The 21,294-nt window shown below is 36.8% G+C and overlaps 1 protein-coding gene across 1 annotated transcript; it reads left to right on the top strand.

Annotated features, from left to right (window-relative positions):
• The first annotated feature begins 14,296 nt into the window (after positions 1-14,296).
• Positions 14,297-16,716, top strand: LOC122000965 (homocysteine S-methyltransferase 2-like). Its single transcript, XM_042555490.1, has 7 exons — positions 14,297-14,351; positions 14,849-14,910; positions 15,002-15,078; positions 15,824-15,916; positions 15,999-16,128; positions 16,406-16,609; positions 16,660-16,716. Exons 1-7 carry the CDS (start codon positions 14,297-14,299, stop codon positions 16,714-16,716), a joined length of 678 nt encoding a protein of 225 aa, XP_042411424.1.
• The last annotated feature ends 4,578 nt before the right edge of the window (positions 16,717-21,294 follow it).

The following is a 21,294-nucleotide window of genomic DNA, read 5'->3' as shown; positions in this document are numbered from 1 at the left end:
TATCAGTGGCACTGTGTTGGACTCTCAGTTGTCCTTGGGTTGGACTCCCATAGTCGTCCCTAGGTTTAGATAACCTAGTAGTAACAGCACGGCCGACGGTCGACGACCCGAGGGTCGCCAAATGGGCCGCCAAATGGGTCGGGTCATTACAAAAGTAAAAGCAAGTACAGTTGCCGGGCCCAAGAAGAAGTTGATTATTATTTTGAAGTATTATAAGTATAAGTTTTTTTTGAACAAATAAAATAAGTTTCACATAAGTATTAAAGAATAAGTCTTTAAGCAAGTGAAATAAGATTCAGAAGGTGTTTAGAATTCAGTAAGTTTAGTTCTTTATGCTAGCATGATTGTATAGATTTACTTTACATGTTTATCCTTTCAGTATGTTTCTTTCACTAGTAGATGAGCATGAGTAGATTTCCTTTTGAGCATTCAGTTTTAGATTTCAGTATATTCTCATGCATATCGAGATTTTGTGAGTTAGATAGCGCTTACTAAGCATTTTTCTTATAGATTGCATTTCCTCTTACTGCAGATATAGGAAAGGAAAAGATATAGAAAGGAAGGCGACAAGAAGGTGGTCGAAGGATGTGTGATGCCAGGACTATGGAAGCCTTGGGACTAGGAAGGAGTTTCCTTTAGTTTTCTTTTTCTTTTGCTATGTTACGAGTATTTGAGATAGTATTTGTTATTTTGATGTGATTAGGACATAGTAGAAGAATTGTAATCTTGTGTGATGATTTCTGGCGTTGTTCTCTTTTGTTTTGGATTTATTAAACTGCGTGAGAGTCTGTTACATGTTCCATCCGCCTGTGGCTGTGTATATTATGTATGTATGTCAGTTTAAGGTCACCGGTACAAGGGAGACTTTGCCGAAATTTTTCGATAGGGTTTCCTTGTGATTTTAATCATACCGGTTAAGTAGAGTTAGTAGTTAAGTAACGGTCACTCTTAGGTAGTAGTAGTAGTAAGAAGGGTGGTCGTTACAATAATAGTTGGAGCCTGCAACCACAAAGTTAGCACATCCTACTATTATCCTGTCTAAATTATGTATGACATGTGCATAACCTAATTTGAAAACCAAACACACAGAGGCAAACCCTAGCTCTGATACCAATTGTTGGTTAGTCCTAAGAAAATCGTACCGGTTCCACTGTACAAAATTTTTTTGTACAAGTGTCGAACCTTTCCTTAAATAACCTATTGTGTTCTTTAGAAGTTAAATTAGGAATCGCAGACGGAACTTAACATCATTGATTCCAAATTTAACTTATCTGTTCTTAATGGTTTAGATTTGAATCGTAATCGTAACTTAACACTATTGATTCAAATCTACCTAAGTTATTAATTCCATAAATATTAATTTCCAAAATTGGCTTCCAGGACTGTATGGCGAGGCACATGACCTTCTTGGATATGGGAGCAGCCATCACCGCCTAGGCAAAGCCTTTTAAGGAAAGCTAATATTTATTTCCTTAAATAACTCTAGGTTAACCAAAAAGAACAATTGAATCACAAATTCGAAAAAGAAGAAAACACAAACTCGAAAAACTATTTTGAAAACTCTAGAATCATATGTCTCTTGTGTTTGGTATTTCCAAAAATAACAATACAAAGAAAACTAGTATGATGCGGAAAATAATTACTAGTTATACCTTTCTTTGTAAGCAAAAATAACATCTTGATCTTCTACCATATTCCTCTTCTAACCTCGGACGTTGTGTGGGCAACGGTCTTCCGAGACGAGAACCACCAAGCACCTTCTTCTTCCTTCTAGGTTTCGGCCACCACAATTCTCTAAGAGAAGTAGAGGTCTGGCCACCACCACCAAGCTCCAAGGGATGCAAGAAACAAAACCTCCTTTGTCTTCTTCTTCTCCTAGCTAGAACCGACCACCATCAAGAGCACCAAGAGGGGTTGCCGCCAGCCACAAGAAGAAGAGAAGAGGGAGAAGCTAGGGTCGGCCACCAAGGAGGAAAAGAGAGGAGAAGAATAATAGAGTCATTAACCATGAAGGCACCTCTACCCCTTCTTTTATAATCCTTGGTCTTGGCAAATAAGGAAATTTAAATAAAAAAACTTCCTTAATTCTTTTACTATGAAAAGGAAAATTTATTTAATTAAAAATAATTTTCTCTTCTCAATATACATGGTCGGCCACTTATTTCCCCAAAACAAGGAGAGTTTTAATTAAAACAAAAATTAAAACTTCCTAATTTGTCTCCGGAAATTTATAAAAATTTCTCCAATAATTTTTCCCTTCATGGTGGTTTGTAAAAAGGAAATTTTATAAATTAAATTCTTTCTTTTAAACATGTGGATAAAAAGAAAGTTATCTCTAAGAATTAAAATCTCTTTTAATCTACAAATAAGGAAAGATATCAAATCTTGTCTTAATCTTTTGTAGAAACTTATAAAAGAGAATATTTAATTTTTAAACTCTCTTTTAAATCATGAACATGTTTAAAAAGGAAAGTTTTCTCAAAATTAAAATCTACCTTTTAATCCACAAATAAGGAAAGATTTCAAATCTTTTCTTAATCTTTTGTAGAAAGCTATAAAAGGAAAGATTTAAATTTTAAACTCTCTTTTAAAACCATGATATCCACATAAGAAATAATTTTAACAAAAAAACTTTTTAATATGATGTGGCCGGCCACCTAAGCTTGGGCTCCAAGCTATTGGCCGGCCACCTTAAGGCTCAACCTTTAGGCTTGGCCGGCCCTAAGCTTGAGCTTCAAGCTTGGCTTGGCCGGCCCCTATTGGTTGGGTAAGAAGGTGGGTATGTGGTGGGTATAAATCTCTATATACAAGAGGCTACGATAGGGACCGAGAGGAGAAATTGGTTTTGGTCTCCCGATGAAATTAAGCATCCCGTGTTCGCCCCGAACACATAACTTAATTTCATCAATAATAATTCATTCCACTAAAGAACTATTATTGAACTACTGCACCAATCCCAAATTATATTTTGGGCTCCTTCTTATTATGAGTTTGTTAGTCTCCCTGTGTTTAAGATAATGAATGTTCACTAATTAAATGAGTTACTGACAACTCACTTAATTAATATCTTAGTCCAAGAGTAGTACTACTCAACCTTATTGTCATGTCGGACTAAGTCCACCTGCAGGGTTTAACATGACAATCCTTATGAGCTCCTCTTGGGGTCATTCTCAACCTAGATTACTAGGACACAGATTCCTTCTATAATCAACAACACACACTATAAGTGATATAATTTCCCAACTTATCAGACTTATTGATTTATCGAACTAAATCTCACCCATTGATAAATTAAGAAATAAATATCAAATATATGTGCTTGTTATTATATTAGGATTAAGAGCACACACTTCCATAATAAATAAGGTCTAGTTCTTTTATCAAGTCAGTATAAAAAGAACTAACCTAAAATGGTCCTACTCAATACACTTAGAGTGTACTAGTGTAATTTATTAGTCAAGATAAACTAATACCTAATTACACTACGACTATTCCAATAGTTTGTTCCTTTCCATCTTAGTCATGAGCAACTGTTTATAATTTATAAAGAACTGATAACATGATCTTCTGTGTGTGACACCACACCATGTTATCTACAATATAAATTAATTGAACAACTACATTTATCATAAATGTAGATATTTAACCAATGTGATTCTTATTTCTAAATAAATGTTTATACCAAAAGCTAGGCTTTTAGTATACACTCTAACATTCTTAGCGGTCGTAAGTCCAATAGGGAGTTGGCATGGAACTAGGAAGTTCTGACGTATTAAACTTCCAAAGACCATAACTTTTGACTCGGATATCGGAATGAGGTGATCTCGGATGCGAAACGAAGCTAATTTCAAGATCTACATAGATTTCTACTTCCCAATCGATTGGTCAATCAATTGTGGGGGTTCAATCGATTGGGCGACGTGATTTTGTGTAGAAAAGTTGTGGATCGATCGGTGGATCGATCGAAACTTCCCCAATCGATTGGTCAATCGATTGGGAGAGTTTATGAGTGAACAGTAAGCTTTTGAATCAATCAATTGATCGATTGAAGCCTCCAATCAATCGAGCGATCAATTGGAGCGCTGGAAATCGCACGAGAAGCCTTGAATCTATCGGGCAATCGATTCAGGGTGATTCCAGAGAGCACAGAGGCGCTCTGGATCGATCGACCAATCAATCCAAAGCCTCCCCAATTGATTGGGAGCAATCCAATCGATTGGGATTCGACCGTTGGCGTAGCTAAAGTCGTTAGCGAGCATTTTTCTGTGTACGACTTCCTCTCTTATCCACAGGCGATTACAGCAAACCTCCACAGCGATCCTTTCTTCCTCACCGCCAGTTCTTGAAGGTTCTTGGAGGCACATCCAAGTCAAGAGGTGAGTTGCAACAAGAAGAAGAAGAAGCTAGGATTTCATTGTAATCTTGTAAGATTTGCTTGTATTTTGCTTCTTTCTTTCTCATTGTTGTATTGTGAGCTTGTAAGGCTTCTCCGCCTACGGTAGTTACTGTAAAGGAGTGTTTTCATAGTGGAGGGTGAGTGAGTGGGTGGATCCTTGGACTAGTTACCTCTTCTTGAGGTTGATACCAAGTAAATCCCTAGATCTAGCGTTGTTGTGTTGGTTCTTGTATTTTCCGCTGCATATCTTCACAAGAAGCGAGCAACGACGAGTACGAGATCACGAAGAGCTATTCACCCCCCCCCCCCTCTAGCTACTTTTCGACCCTAACAAGTGGTATCAGAGCAAGGTTGCTCTTCACCGAAATCATCACCGGAAGGGGCAAAAAGGTAGAGGATGAAGAAGTTGGAGCAATTCTACAAGTCGAAGACTTCATTCAAGAAGCTCAACTTCAAGATGGAATTCCAAGATGGACTTGGATTCGATGCAAGGGTGCCTCCATCGTTCACCATGACAAGCTTCGGTTTGTGGAAATCAAGAATCGAGAATTTTCTTATGATGGAGATAGTGCAATGGTTTGCTCTCATGGAAGGCTTCAAGGCTCCAAGAAATTCAAAGGGCAAAATCCTCAAAAAGAGAAAATGGAGCCAAGAACAAATTCAAAGGTGCGAGGCGAATGACAAGGTAACCAAATTATTGGTTAATTTATTGTCAAGCACCATTCTTTGCAAAATTGGAGAATTTGAAGATGCAAAGGAATTGTGGAGCAAGTTGGCCAAACTTCATGAAGAACCCTCCACTGTACCAAATCAAGATAAATCTAAAGAGGGCAACTCATTGGAGCAAGACCAAGTGCAAGAGAACTCCGAAGTCGAGAGATGTTCAACTTCCGAAGAAGAAGAAGTCCAAGAAGCCTCATCTTCAAAGGAATGCAATGAAAAGGGCAAAGAGGGAGCATACTCTTTGTTCCATGTACAAGATGAAGATGATGAAGCCACCACCTCTAGGATTGAGGGGGAGCGATCTTCGTTGACACCGGATCAAGAAGAAGGAGAAGCTTCTACATCCAGGTCTAATGGAGAAGAAGACAATGCATCCTCCACAAGTCAAGTCAAATCTATTGGAGGAGCATCATTGTCATATCAAGAGGAAGTTTCTACCTCCGGATCAAAAAGAGAAGATGTCATCCCTACACATGAAGGTATAAATGTTTCAATTAAAAATAAAAATCATATTATATATTTTGAGTGTAGGGAACATGGGTATTATAAGAGCAAATGCCCCAAATTGGCCAAGAAGAAGGACCAAGTGGCACTAAAGGGCAAAGAGAAGCCTAAGGAGACCATTCCCGGAACAAAGAAGAGCAAGGAGCACATTATGTGCTTCTCTTGCAATCAAAAAGGACATTATAGAAGTCAATGTCCTAAGGGGAAGAAAGCGGTCAAGCCTACGGGAGGAAGCATGAGTAAAGAGGAAGCCTCCAAGGTAAAACGAAATGTATCATTTATTGAACCTATCCTTTTAAATAATGGTAAAAAGCATGTTAATTCCAATTTTTATCATTTTAATGCTATTTACCATAAAAATAGGGAGCATGATAGCATTAAAGAAAAACATATGGCTCTTCATGCTAAGACTACTACACCTAGGGTTAGGAAGATAGGTAAAAGTTTAGGCAATAACACTAAGGACCATAGTTATAAGCCTAGAAATAAAAATGCTCAAGGATTTAAGGAAAAATCAAAATCTAGGGATTTATGGGAAGAAAATCAAGTCTTGAGGTCAAGGCTTGATAAAATGGAAAAGCCCCTAAAAAGGATGGAAAGTATCCTAAAAGGGCAAAATGAGCAAAACCTAAGTTTGGCACAACAAGGGTCATTCAAGGGTCATAAAGGTTTGAGATACAAACCTAAGGATAAGAAGGATGTAACTTCTTATCATATAGTTCCATATAATTATGGAACCAACCCTAGGTCAAATGGTCAAGTCAAAAATACAAGGGAAGTTATCCCTAGAAGTATTTTTTCAACAACAAATGTGACTAGAACTTCTAAGTCTAAGAAAGTCACTAAAAAGGTCACAAGGGAGGCAACACCTAGAGTTGATCTAGAAAAAGTGACCAAGGCTTCTAAGAAGCCTAACAAGGTCACTAAGAAGGTATCTAGGGAAGTTATCCCTAGTGAGTACCTAGAGCATCCAAGGAGCTCCAATAGGTTTTAGGTTCCTAGGAGCATTTTCTCTACCCCTTAGATGGGATAGAGAGTGTCAGCTCCGATTAGAAGGGTAGTTAATCCAATTTTGATGAAGTTGACACTCGGAGAGCATTTTCAAGGTTATTATTAACCTTTGAAAATAAAAAGGATTATCATTTAATTCCTAAATGGATTAAAATGTGCCATAATTTGAGTATTTGGATATAATTTTAATTGACACAAGAAATCAAGTGTAAGAAATGTCAAGTTGGGATTTTGGTATTTTATTGGGAAGTTAAAGGCAAATCTAAGCTTTATTTTAATTTGTTACTCTTTAAGAGAGTAATTTGTGCCAAAATTTGAGGAATATGCTTAATTTAAATTGGCACAATGTAGGAAAAGCAAAGGAAATGTCAAAATTGGGTTTTGACATTTTCTTGGGAAATATTGGGCAATCTAGGCTTAAACTTTAAGTTAGCTAAGGTTTAAGGATACTTAGATAGTTATTCTAGATATTTTACTTATGCTAATTTGCCATGCTTTATTTGCCCATCATATGTCATGACATCATGTTTATTTTTGCATTCATGCCTTATTATGAAAAATATAAAAATATCATGTTATGTCATACATGCATCATGTAATTATAGGAAATTTTCTTTTGAAAATTATTTATCTTTGATGTATACCATAACACATCATGCATTATTTTAATTCCTTACAAATCTAAGGACAAATGGCATTCATTAACAAGTAACATCCTTTGTGGATGTTCATAACCTCAAAATGCCTAGATAGATATGCATGATCCCTAGATTAGAGCAAAACTAAAGTTTACATCTCACTAAGAACTATAAGGTGACTTGTATGTGGTTTCGTACACATTAAATACAAGTGAGATGTTAGGATGATGAACAAAACTCAAGATGTTGATTTAGTGCATTCTTTTGAGTTTTAAGTTTATCAAAACACATAGTTATGTATTTTCCAATCATTGGGAAAGCTAATATACAAGTCATGTGCATTGAGCCCAAAGAACATGATTAGATATTGATTTTGAAAAAGATTTTAAAATGATTTTAGAAAACTTTGGTGAAGACTATCTTTTGATAGTAGTCATCATTGAAAAGTTAGACACAAACTGGAAGAAAACACTAAAGTTTTTACAAATTTTCAAGTTTGTGTCAATCTTAGAAAATAGAAAGTATTTTCATAGAAAACTATTTTTCCTTAATAATAAATACCCTAAATAATTTCTACATGAATTTTCATGATTTTTAGAATTTTGTAGAATTTTCTAGGGGTTTTTGAAGTTGACTGAAATGGAATTTCAGCAACTTCAGAACTTCAATCGATCACCTAATCGATTGAAGGGTCTCAATCGATCGGGTGATCAATTGAGAGTGAGCTTCTCACGAACAGAAGCTCACTAGATCGATCAGTCGGTCGATCCACGCAGTCTGAATCGATCAGTGGATCGATTCAGCAGGGTTCAATCGATTGGGACTCAACTTCAATTGATTGGGGATGCTGATTTTGGCTGGGAAAGCTTATGTTCAGCATTCTAAACCATTTTTAGTCTATAAAACCTTTCCTAACACCTCAAAACACATTTATATAGATTTAGGAGGAGTTTTCATGATGAAAACAAGGACAGATTGGTTAAGGGAGATTAAGTAGAGGTTTAGGTTGAGGTTTGATTTTAGTATTGAATTTTTGAACCTCAAAACTTTTAAATTTGGGTTTTCTATATGTTTAGGGATTCCAAGTCATTGTTGGTGCAATGATAGAAGTTACGTTCATGTCTTTAGGGGGAGTTACTCTTTAAGGACATGAAAATCTATTTTTCATACATCTTGGGAGGTGGTCAACCTTCCTTAGCGAAAATACTCAGGGTTGGGCATTTGAATATAATGGAGAATGGATATCTTCATTATTCATGTGGTATATGCTCAAGGATGAGCATTAAGAATAATGAAGGGTATGGGACCTTCGTTATTGTGTTGTGAACAACGAGTGAAGTTGTAAACAACGTTGGGTAACTCTTCAAGGGGGAGAGTTTTTTATGTGTGCCAATAGGGGGAGAATGTGTGGTTAAGTTAGGTCTTCATTACCTAAGAGGGAGTTTGCCCTCTAGAAAAGGAGGAGAATGAAGGAAACCATCATTCTTACATTGGCATGAAGGAGAGTTGAGGCTATGAGAGTAACCTAAATTAAAAGTATTGTCAAACATCAAAAAGGGGGAGATTGTTGGTGCAATATTCCCTAGGTCAAGGTTGACCTGCTTGACTGAGCTTGAATTGGGTCAAGCTCGAGTCTTGATGTTGGGTTTCGATGTTTGACAATACACGGAGACAATACATGGAGATTGCAAGTGCAATTGTTCATGTGGGGAGATTGTTGGTACAATTCCCTTTTTGGTCAACGTTGACCAGTTCAGATGTGAAGGAGAGTCGAGTAGGTCAAGGTTGACTGGATACTTAACTGGAAAATCCTGGTGAGTGAAGCCAGGTGAAAGGCCTAGTGAGTGAAGCTAGGCAGAAGTGAAAGTCCTGGTGAGTGAAGCCAGTCAGATGAAAAGTCCTGGTGAGTGAAGCCAGCTGAAGGAAAGTCCTGGTGAGTGAAGCCAGGCAGATGAGAAGTCCTGGTGAGTGAAGCCAAGCACAGGAAATCCAGATGGATCAAGGTTGATCGGGCATCTGGTGTTGGGAAGTCCGAGTAGGTCAAAGGGATTGACCGGATACTTGGCACGAAGAAATCCAGATGGGTCAAGGGTGACCGGACATCTAGTGAAAGTCCAAGTGGGTCATGGAGGACCGAGCACTTGGCATGAGACGGTAGATCTAAGTGGGTCAAGAAGGACCATACTTGGTGATCAGAAGTCCAACGAGAAGTTGGCAAAGAGAAAGTCCAGATGGGTCAAAAGTTGACCGAATTCTTAGCGGTTGTAAGTCTAATAGGGAGTTGGCATGAAACTAGGAAGTTCGGACGTATTAAACTTCCGAAGGCCATAACTTTTGACTCGGATATCGGAATGAGGTGATCTCAGATGTGAAACGAAGCTAATTTCAAACTCTACACAGATTTCTTCTTCCCAATCGATTGGTCAATTGATTGGGCGGCGTGATTTTATGTAGAAAAGCTGTGGATCGATCGATGGATCGATCGAAACTTCCCCAATCGATTGGTCAATCGATTGGGAGAGTTTCTGAGTGAACAGTAAGCTTCTGAATCGATCAATTGATCGATTGAAGCCTCCAATTGATCGGGCAATCGATTGGAGCACTGGAAATCGCACGAGAAGCCTAGAATCGATCGGGCAATCGATTCAGGGTGATTCCAGAGAGCACAGAGGCGCTCTGGATCGATCGACCAATCAATCTAAAGCCTCCCCAATTGATTGAAAGCAATCCAATCGATTGGGATTCGACCGTTGGCGCAGATAAAGTCGTTGGCGAGCATTTTTCTGTGTACGACTTCCTCTCTTATCCACAGGCGATCACAGCAAACCTCCACAACGATCCTTTCTTCCTCACCGCCAGTTCTTGAAGGTTCTTGGAGGCACATCCAAGTCAAGAGGCGAGTTGCAACAAGAAGAAGAAGAAGCTAGGATTTCATTGTAATCTTGTAAGATTTACTTGTATTTTGCTTCTTTCTTTCTCATTGTTGTATTGTGAGCTTGTAAGGCTTCTCCGCTTACGGTAGTTACCGTAAAGGAGTGTTTTCATAGTGGAGGGTGCGTGAGTGGGTGGATCCTTGGACTAGTTACCTCTTCTTGAGGTGGATACCAAGTAAATCCCTAGAGCTAGAGTTATTGTGTTAGTTCTTGTATTTTCCGTTGCATATCTTCACAAGAAGTGAGCAACGACGAGCACGAGATCGCGAAGAGCTATTCCCCCCCCCCCCCCCTCTAGCTACTTTTCGATCCTAATAGTCATTACATCAAAAAGGAGAAGATTGTTGGTGCAAGTTGCACTAACGGTCAAACTCAGGTCTTGATGAATGACAAAGTAAGTTAAATTAGATTTGTTATGATCCAACGATGTAACTAAGTGTGTAGGAGAAGTCCAGATAGGTCAACAGACTGACCAGATATCTGGCAAGAAATCCAACTAGGTCGACGGGCTAATCGGATAGCTAGTACGAAGTCCAGATAGGTCGACGGACTGACCGGATATCTGGCATAAAGTTCAGCTAGGTCGACAGACTGACCGGATAGCTAGTACGAAGTCTAGCTAGGTCGGCGGGCCAACTAGATGTCTGGCAAAGTAGAAAGTTAAGGTGAGTTACTGGAGGGGAGTGACCTGGTGACGACGCGTTCCCCGTTTGAGAAAATAGTAGGTATCGATCCAACTTAGATCCATTTTGAAAATCTAAGTTGAGATCTTGACTAGATTTTGATTTCGAGGAGATAGAATCTAATTACTACTCTACTTATTATATATTATGTTAACTTTGTTTTGCAGGGTAGTGTAATTTTTATTTGCCTTGGATTAACTTTTTCTTGTAGGAAAGCGATTTGCTGGAAAAGGTGGTCCGAGCGCCCGGAAGGGATCCGAGTGTTCGGAGTGATTCGGGCGCCCGGAATGCCCAAGGCTTATCTACTCACCAGCTTGGAGTACACTGATTGGTTGGCTGAAGTCACGGTCCAGGCGCCCAGAAAGGATCCAGGCGCCCGGAACTGCCTATATAAGCAATCTTCCACCAGGAGCACAGAAAACAACTTCCTTTTGCAATTGCTTTCTTGCGCACTGCTCTAAAGACGCTCCTGCGACGTTGTGAAGTTTCTCCGACAACTTACGACTCTGATTTTTATTTCCCTTGTTGTCGGTAATTTGATATTATAGTTCTTGTACTTTTCATGTAACCCTTCTTGCGAACTATTAGTGGATTGCCCAACGATTTTTATTTCCCTTGTTGTCGGTAATTTGATATTATAGTTCTTGTACTTATCGTGTAACCCTTCTTGTGAACTATTAGTGGATTATCCAACGAAAGCACTCGATGAGTGTGGGCCTTGGAGTAGGAGTCGACAAAGGCTCCGAACCAAGTGAAACTTGGTTTGTTAGCGTTGTCCTTATTTTTCTCTTCCGCTGCGTACTCGATTTAATTATCGAGTTTCGACGATCGCTATTCATCCCCCCCCCTCTCCCTCTAGTATTCTTTCTTATCCAACACCTGCAAGCCACCTTTCAGATTCATGTCGCACCCGACTCCGGACCGGCACCCCCGATCTAGCTCCTCAGTCGGTTCACATTCATCTACTGTTTCAGGTCACAACGACTCGAGCAGTGTCGCGACTAGCTCACCGATCCACTAGAGGGCGTCCCCCCGGGCCAGGGTACGTCACCGTACTCATTCTTTATTCATTTCATTATACTACCATTATCCTATATTCTTTATATATTCGTGGGATCTACCTTGTGTTGGATCGAGACGCGCTAGAGGGGGGGAATAGCGCTCGCGGCTAATTCGTTTGATTCGTAAAACACTCGAGTAATTAAAACGCAATGAAAAATAAGAAAGCAAGCACACAGAGACAGGAGGATTTACTTCGTTCGGAGCCTTGATCGACTCCTACTCGAAGGCCCGCGATCCTTGATCGCTTTCCGTGGGCAACAACTATAAGCTCGTAAAAACTATTACAAACTAATTACAATTCAAAGCAGTAAAAAGATTATACCGACAACAAAGGACTAAATCTAAAGCTCCGGGTTGTCGGGGTGTCGTTGCAGCACTTCGGGATCGTCTCGTAGGCAGCTCTTCACAGAAGAAAGTTTAGAATTTGTTGTCCTTTAGCTGCTCCCTCGACCCTCTTTTTATATGACATTCCGGGTGCCTGGATCCCTTCCGGGTGCCTGGAGTGTGACATGGCTAACCAACCAGGATGCTCTACGTGGCGAAGTCGCGGCAGGGATAAAACTTGGTCCCGGGTGCCCGGACCTGTCCCGAGCGCCCGGACCTGTTCCGGGCGCCTGGACCTCCGGGCGCCCGGATCCATCCCGGTCGCCCGGACCACCTTTTTCCAGCAGGTTCCTCTCCTGCAAAACAAGGTTAGTCCGAGCAAATACCCTACAAGACAGTGTTAAAATTTGATAAATCATAGTAAAGAAGAACTGACAGTCTTCAGACTGTCCGAGTCTGACTTCGGATTTCCAACTGGAAACCCTACGTCGACCCGACGCCTACTGTTCCCTCTTCGGGGAACGCGTCCTCACCTACTCCACTCAGGAGATTTACCTGCTGCCAGTGCGATCCTCCAGATCGACTAGACTTTTGCTCAGCACTCGACGCTTCCGGACTTTCTGCTGGACATCCGCTTCCCGGCTAGTCCAGTCTTTCACCTGATTCGCGACACTAGGACTTTCCACCTAGGGTTACCACCCCCTAGGACTTTTGCCTGAAGCCATCGACCTGCCAAGCCTTTCCGCATAGGGTTACCACCCCCTATGACCTAGAGTTACCACCCCCTAGGGTTTTCCCTTTGCCTAACCGCAGCTAGGACTTTTCTCCACCTAGGGTTACCACCCCCTAGGACCTAGGGTTACCACCCCCTAGGATTTTCACCTGCTAACCGCAGTTAGGACTTTCCTGAAACACTCATTCAACATGTTAGATAACAACAACCCTTAACTTTGAATCCTTTGCCATTATCAAAACTCAGGTTCGATCGTCGGATGCTTCCCGCACCAACAATCTCCCCCTTTTTGATTATGGCAACCCAAATTCAAAGTTAAGTAAAACAAATGCATAAGTATATTAAAAAGTTTTGAGTGAGCAGGCTTAAGTATATAAATTCAAATGAACGCCTAACTTAAGCTAACACTTAAACTTTTGTGAAGCTCCCCCTTAATACAGGGTTTCCTTTTTGAATTTTTACTTTTGAATTTCCTACTCTCCCCCTTTGCCATTTATCAAAAATAGACCCGTTGAAAATAATTTTCAATTTTTCTTTTTGAAAAGTAAATTAGTCTAGGAAAAAAAACGGGATAAGTGTTAAATTTTCACCTAAAATTTTGATAGCACTGAGTTAAAATTTTGCAAAACTATCTGAAAGGTAAATTAGAAAATATCTTAGCAAGAATTTATAAAGTTATGTTTCAAAGTTGGCTAAGTTTGAAAAAAGTTTGAAAGTTGCTCTATGAATCACTTAGCTAAGCCTTTTCACTACAAGAAAATGTTCATTCAACAACACTCAAACGACAACGGTTTTATGCTAAATTGTTGTCTTTTTACCTTTTAACAACGGTTTTAATAAAAACTATTGTCTTTTAGTAGTTTTTTTTTCTTACGACAACGGTTTTTAAAAACCGTTGTCTATTTATGTTTTTTTGGGTCTACGACAACAGTTTTTAAATGCTATGACAACAGTTTTTGAAAATTGTTGTCTATGTGCGTTTTTTTAGGATTATGACAACGGTTTTTGAAAACCGTTGTCTATTAAGTGTTGTTGAATACCCTTATTTTTTTTCCTTCGCCGTTTTTTCCCTTCGTCATTTTTTACCGCCGCGTTTTTTCTTTCCCTCTCCTCGAAATTTTTTACCGCCGCATTCCCCCCTTTACCTTCTCGATCCCTAAGGATTTTCGTCCAACCTATGATCTCTTCACCTACTTCACGTTTTTTTTCCTCCTTCCTCTCCAAGCCCTAAACCTGTTGCCCCTTCTCCTTTTTTTTTCCTCGTGCTCGTCGTCCCCCTCATCATCGAGATGGACCGAGAGCAGCAGATCAACGATCTGGAGATGCAGCAGTCCGCCCTCCTCGGTGCCCCCCCGGCGACCCTGCCTTCCTAAAAGGGCACGCCTGAGACAGAAGCGATCCAACCCCATGCTTCGTTTGGCTTTAAGGTAGTCGGATTTTGTTTGATGAGCCACAAATACTTCAGTTTTCTTTCATGTTGATTTGAATCATGTTTTGGATTTCATGGAGGGTGATCCCATTTGGTTGTTTTCAGTGACTCCTTCTGACGAACGTAGATTTAGGGTAAAAGATAGATGAATTTTGATGCTATCCTCCGATTGCCTAAACAATTGATCTTGATTGCTGATCTGTTAATAATTAGCATTTGGGCGTCCTGTATTGTGCGGCAGTGAGTATACTGTTAGATGAATTCTTTGCTCATCAAGAATAGAAGTGTTATTCTTAACAGATATGCAATCTGCTAGTTTATCATGCCCTTTTTGTGATTAACTTGCTCTTTTGTACCATCATTCTTCTTCCATTACAGTTTTTATGACTTAAAAAACTGTCTTTGTTTTCAGATAGTGATGGATGCTGGATCTTTTTTTCGGTACATCTCGATGATGAGGGGGACGACGAGCACGTAAACAAAATAGACCTATATCCTTTTCTTCGCTCGATTCTTTCATTTTGATGCTTCACGTAAGTTTGAGCTAACTCTTGAGTCAATATAGGTTAAGAACAGGTGGGCCGGCAAGACTATTGTGGATCTCTTTGCGGAGGAGTTCAAAGGCGCCCTTATGACTATTATGTATTTTACAAAAAAATGTTTTTTTGTCTTCTTGTTCTTATACATGCGGTGGCTTTCTGATGATGACAAGAAGAATGAGTTTCCTTCTCTTTTTTTGACTATTAGTTAGGGTTCATGACTAAATTTTGTGAAGCCCTATCAGTGTTGTTGATGAGGAAGCGTTTGTTCTTCTATTGCTATAAATTATGATTTTTCATGGTGAGGTGTGAACCTTGCTTACTTTGGATAGGTAAATGCTGTGAAGTGTGGAAGGATCCAAGTGGAGGATAAGGGTCAACACATTATATATTGTGCAGTCGTCTCAAAAGATTAGCCACTTTCTTCATAGGTATGCTTGTTTGGTATTGTTCTGGTTGCATTATGCTCTTTCTTTGAAAAGAGGAAGATTTTGTTACTTCTTTGTACTGTCTGTTTTCTTCATTTATATTGATCTAGAGCTAAGCTGACATCTACTTTGTCAGAATCATAACTTGCGCGTTCTTGCTGACAACTCTTACTCCCCCCCAAGCATTTTAAGCGGGAGGGCAAAGAGACAGGTCGTTGCTTTTCGGAACAGTGCCACTCTCACCTCTGTAGTGTATTTTGTAGTATCTTGGGTTTTTTAGGATCGTTTCATTATGCTTCTATAATTTATAAATATGCTATAGCGAGTTGTGAATTTTATAGAACCTCGAAGGCTACGGTAAAAATCGTGCCCCCTCCTCCTGCTATTGGTTGCTACATCAATAGGAAGCTATGGATTCAGTGAGGGCGCAATCAACCTGAAGCAGCGTCCTGTGTTGGTTGCTGCATCAATAGGAAGCTATGGAGCATATCTAACAGATGGTTCTGAGTACAGGTGCATCTTGTTAATGCTGCTCGGGACTACAGTATGATATGGAGGTCTTCATTAGATGATCATGTGATTGTTCTGTTTGTAGTGGAAACTATGGCCAAGAAATTACTGTGCAAATCGTCAAAGATTTTCACAGGAGAAGGCTTGAGGTTCTTTCTGAAGCTGGAGCTGATATAATTGCTTTTGAAACAATTCCAAATAAACTTGAAGCTCAAGTATCTTTTGATGTATTTGTAGAGCTAAGCAATGGTTCCTGCTCTTCCTTCGTTGCACATTTAGGAACTTGGGGTACTCAATACCAAAGAGTAAAATGGCACAAATAGTTGAGGCTTTGGATAGGATTTAGCTAAAACAGAAATTCAGAACAGAGTTTGTCACAAGAATCTACTGCAAATATTAAGAAGCTTGATTTTAGTGGAACCCTAGACTTGAGATTCTTATTTTGCTCAAGATGTTCCTTTTAGTGGATCCTAATTATGACTTCTTTTACAGACATATGTTGAACTTCTTTTGGAGTGTGACACAAAAATTCTAGCTTGGTTTTCTTTCACTTCGAAGGATGGGATCAATGTTGTTAGTGGAGATTCTATGGCTGAATGTGTTTCTCTGGCTGATTCATGCAACAAAGTCGTTGCTATTGGAATCAACTGCACTGCACCTAGATTCATCCACAATTTAATTCTCTCTATTAAGAAGGTAATACCTATTGTACAGTCATTCTTTTTCTCTTTTTGTTTGGAATGAAGCTTAATGCTCAATTCAGAAGGAATCCATCATTGATACAAAATTTGACAACTTATTGATCTTAGTTAGTATTTCAGTCTTGTGACTTCATATTCTGTATTCCTTGTGACTTCATATTCTTGTGACTTCATATTTTAGTATTTATTTCTTGATTGACCATAAGTTATGATGTAGGTTATTGAGGATATGTCTATACAAGTCAATGTACCTGCTCTAGCAATGGAAGAGGTAAAAATATCTTTTGGAGTTGTCTTTTAGTTTATGGTAAAAACAGTTTCGAGTCACTGAAATACAATGGTTTTGCAGGTTGCTCCATTGGCCATCTCAGATACGGCTATGCTTGCCCCTGAGGAGATTTTTCATGGAAAAGGAAACATCAAAGAAGAGGCAGAGTTAACAAAAGAAGAGAGGAAAAGGAGACGGGCCAACCAGAAAAGAAGATTTCGAAGATTGAAAGGTATCCTTTATTCGCTTATATTTATGGTTCTGCTTATTTTCATGCTTGTCTACAATATGTGCATAATGGTCAAAAAAATTAGTGGCGAACTTGTGACAGACATGATCCACCACTTAGAATTACATAGTTCTTGTGCACAGGATTGTATAATTTCATTCTGCTCTTTTTAGGTGTCCTCAAGAGTATTGGGAAGAATGCCGACAAGCTAAAAAAATGAAGAGACTTTAACAAATTAAGGAGCACTAGGAGCTGCAATCCCTCCTCTTCACCGACATCTAAGTAGAAAATCTTGTGTTATATTGTTCTACCTTTGTTTTTAAAATGTTATCATTTTGTTGGTTGCTTATGAAATTTTGTTGGTTGCTTATGAAATTTCTTCAGAATGTTATAAATATTATTTTTGAATGTTAGAAAATTATATATTAAATTTTATTTTGAAATTTAGTATTTTGAATGATTTATAATATTGGAAAATTGTGTATTAATTTTTTTTTATTTTTTTTCTAAAAAAGACAACGGTTTTTCACCGTTGTCGTAGATAGTTTAAAACTGTTGTTGAAGACCCTGTTATTAAAGGTAGACGCTCAAAGACAACGGTGAAAAACTGTTGTCTTTGAAGGAAAAGACAACAGTTTTTCACCGTTGTAAAAAATGTTGTCTTTGCCTTCAAAGACAACGGTTAAAAACTGTTATCTTTTGCCACCCCTTTTAACAACACGGCCTTTAACAACAGTTCAAAATGGCCTACGACAACGGTGAAAAACCGTTGTTGTTTGACTTTTTTCTTGTAGTGTTTGCAAACATAGAATTTTGAAAATATAGCTTAAGTGAAAAGAAACTTAACTTAATTTTGAATAAAGTAATACTTATTTTTGAAAAGGAACTTGTTAATTTTAGGTTGAAGAGAGAGAGTAGCTAATATTTTAATTTAGGTTATTTATTTAGTTGGTCCTTAAGTCCAAGCAACAATTAAATTATCTAATTGGTGTTGATCAGGTATCAGAGCCCTAAACTACAAGTATGCTTAATCTTAATATTTCCATTTCCTTTAGTTTGAGAGATACTTTTAGCTAAGATAAGGTTATTTTTGTCTTTAACAAGTAACTAAGCAAATGTTTGTGATATCACAACACTTTAAATTCTTAGTTTTTAAAGAGGGAGTTTAGCAAAAAAAATTTGATCAAGACTCAGTTTAGCTAAGATTTTTAAATTTAAAATACCTTTATCAAAGACTTAGCTAAACTTATGAAGATAATAGTTTTGTTAAGTATTTAACCTTAAAAAGACTTAGTTTTTTTTAAAAATTGTTTTGATGAAATTTTGAGAATGCTTTGGAAAATACTTAGCATTTTCAGCAAAACTTAGCATGTGAAAACAATTGCTTTGAGAGACACTTAGCTAATTTTTTTTTTTTTTTAACTTTAAAAAATACTTAGCTAAATTTGAAAATACTTAGCTATATATTCAGCTTAAAAATGATTGCCTTGAGAAAACTTCTTGCCAAATAGCTAAGTTTAGAGTATAGTCTAACTAAGCTTAGTTAAAGAAGACTTGATTAAGTACTTAGCTTAAAGAGGTTTTACATAAAGGCTTAGCTTTGAAAACATTCTAGAAGAGTTATAATTTAAAAGTCAGGTCATAAATAATTTCAATTTTAAAGTTAAGTTAAGAATAACCTTAATTTTTGAAGATAAGTAAAAATTAGTTTTTAATTTTGAGGTCAAGTTAAAATTTTATTTTAACGGAAAACTAATTTTAAAACCAATTTAAAATCACTTCCCCTTAATAAATGCCTTAATAAATTCTTTGAGTTCAGGAGTCCAAGCATGAGAAGTTAAAAAATAATTTTCCTATCTTTCCATCTCACTGATTCTAGATAAACAAGCATGTTTAGCATATGAGTGAACGTGAGATGGAGTTAACATTTGCAATCATAATTTTATAATATGATTTGAGAATTAAAGATTTTTAAACCCTTTTAAATTAATTGAATAACATTCTGAAATTAATTGAATAATATTTTGAAATGATTTTTAAAAAAAAATTTAATGATTTTGAAATGCATTTTCAAAAGATTTTTGAAATGAATTTTCAAAATATTTTTCAAATAATTTTAAATGATTTTTAAAAGAGTTTTTTCAAATAATTTTTAAAGGATTTTTAAAATTCGGTTTTAAAAGATTTTTAAATGATTTAAAAAGATTTTTCAATTAATTTTGAAATTAAATTTTAAAAGATTTTTAAATAATTTTGAAAAGATTTTTAATGGAATTTTTTAAATGATTTTCAAAATAATTTTTAAAGGACTTTTAAAGGAATTTTAAAATGATTTTCAAAATAATTTTTAAAGGAATAATTTTTAAAGGACTTTTAAAAGAATTTTTAAAATGATTTTCAAAATAATTTTTAAAGGACTTTTAAAGGAATTTTTAAAATGATTTTTAAAGGACTTTTAAAGGAATTTTTAAAATGATTTTCAAAATAATTTTTAAAGGACTTTTAAAAGAATTTTTAAAATGATTTTCAAAATAATTTTTAAAGGACTTTTAAAAGAATTTTTAAATGATTTTCAAAATAATTTTTAAAGGACTTTTAAAGGAATTTTTAAATGATTTTCTAATTAATTTTTAAAATGATTTTCAAAATAATTTTTAAAGGACTTTTAAAGGAATTTTTAAAATGATTTTCAAAATAATATTTAAAGGACTTTTAAAGGAATTTTTAAAATGATTTTCAAAATGATTTTTAAAGGACTTTTAAAAGAATTTTTAAAATGATTTTCAAAATAATTTTTAAAGGACTTTTAAAGGAATTTTTAAAATGATTTTCAAAATAATTTTTAAAGGACTTTTGAAAGATTTTTAAATGAATTTTAAAATGATTTTCAAAATAATTTTTAAAAGATTTTAAAATTAAGTTTTGAAGTAATTTTGAAATTAATTTGAATTTCAATTAATTATGAGTTTGTTTTTAATTACTTAGTCATCTCACCTGATCTGAATTTTCAATCAAGGAATCCTATAATTTTTGTGAGATGAATTGAGGTTCAATTTAAGGGTTTGGTTTAACTTTGTGTTAGATTCAGATTTAGCTTTGGGTTCAACAAGTAAGCATTCTTTGGATAAACTTCTGGGCTATGGTGAGTCACAAGGAACTCATTAAAGTAACCATGCCTTCGAGGTTTTCCAAATAGTCCTACCCATTGAAGTTAATACTAAACCTTGGTCTAACTAGTTAAGATCCATTTAAGGGTAGCTTCGTTCAGTTCCACTTGGCCGAAGCCATATCTTCCTAGACATGCGATGCCCAAGCTTCCCTAACTTACTATCATCCAAAAACTTCACCAGTACTGTGGGTCAAGTTAAACCTAGCCCATTTTTTCTAACCTTAATTACCCTGCCGAGTAGTCTACTCTTGTTTACCCATTTCGGGTAGATTAAGTTCAGTTACCCAATCGGGTAGTTTAGTTAGGGGTGCCAACTATTCTGGATCCTCCTTCTAAATTTTTATTTGATTTAAATTGAATTTTTGAATTTTGATTTAAGTTTGAATTTTTAATTTAATTTTGAATTTTGAATTTTAACTTACTTTCAAATTTTGAGATTTAAATTTAATTTAATTTCGAATTTTTAATTTAATTTTGAATTTAATTTAATTTTGAATTTAATTTAATTTTGTTTAATTTTAATGGTTTTTCTGTTAACTCCCCTTGGATCATAGCCTCGATATGGCTTATCGAGGTATCATATTTGATCATTCGGGATCCAATATTGACCAAGTCCAACTTGATTAATTAATTTGGACTTGGGGACCCATGCTTGAATTATGTTTCTATTATTTCTATTAACTAGAGACAGACATGATTTATATTTTGTTTTGGTCTTAAATCCAAGTCCGGATTTGTTGTAAATGGCTCGTTGTTTTCCAAGAATTAGATCCAAATTCTTGGAACCCAAGGTGAACCGTTCCAACGTGTCTTTGAGTTCTTTAATTTGAGTTTTCAAATTAGAATTTTCTTCCTCAAGTTGTTGAACTTGAGTCGAATTTTCAATTTGAACTAGCTCAGTTAAAGCACTCAAGTCAGTCGCTTCCTTAAGGGCTGTTACCTCCTTTTGGAGCTACTTAACCCAGACGTTGGATTTAGCCAACTTCTTTAATAAGTAAGGAATTAAATTTTCTG

This window comes from Zingiber officinale, chromosome 1A (genome assembly GCF_018446385.1).
Source record: "Zingiber officinale cultivar Zhangliang chromosome 1A, Zo_v1.1, whole genome shotgun sequence".
Classification (NCBI taxonomy): domain Eukaryota; kingdom Viridiplantae; phylum Streptophyta; class Magnoliopsida; order Zingiberales; family Zingiberaceae; genus Zingiber; species Zingiber officinale.
Note: the sequence above shows the minus strand (reverse complement) of the source record. Positions and strands in the feature narration are given on the sequence as shown.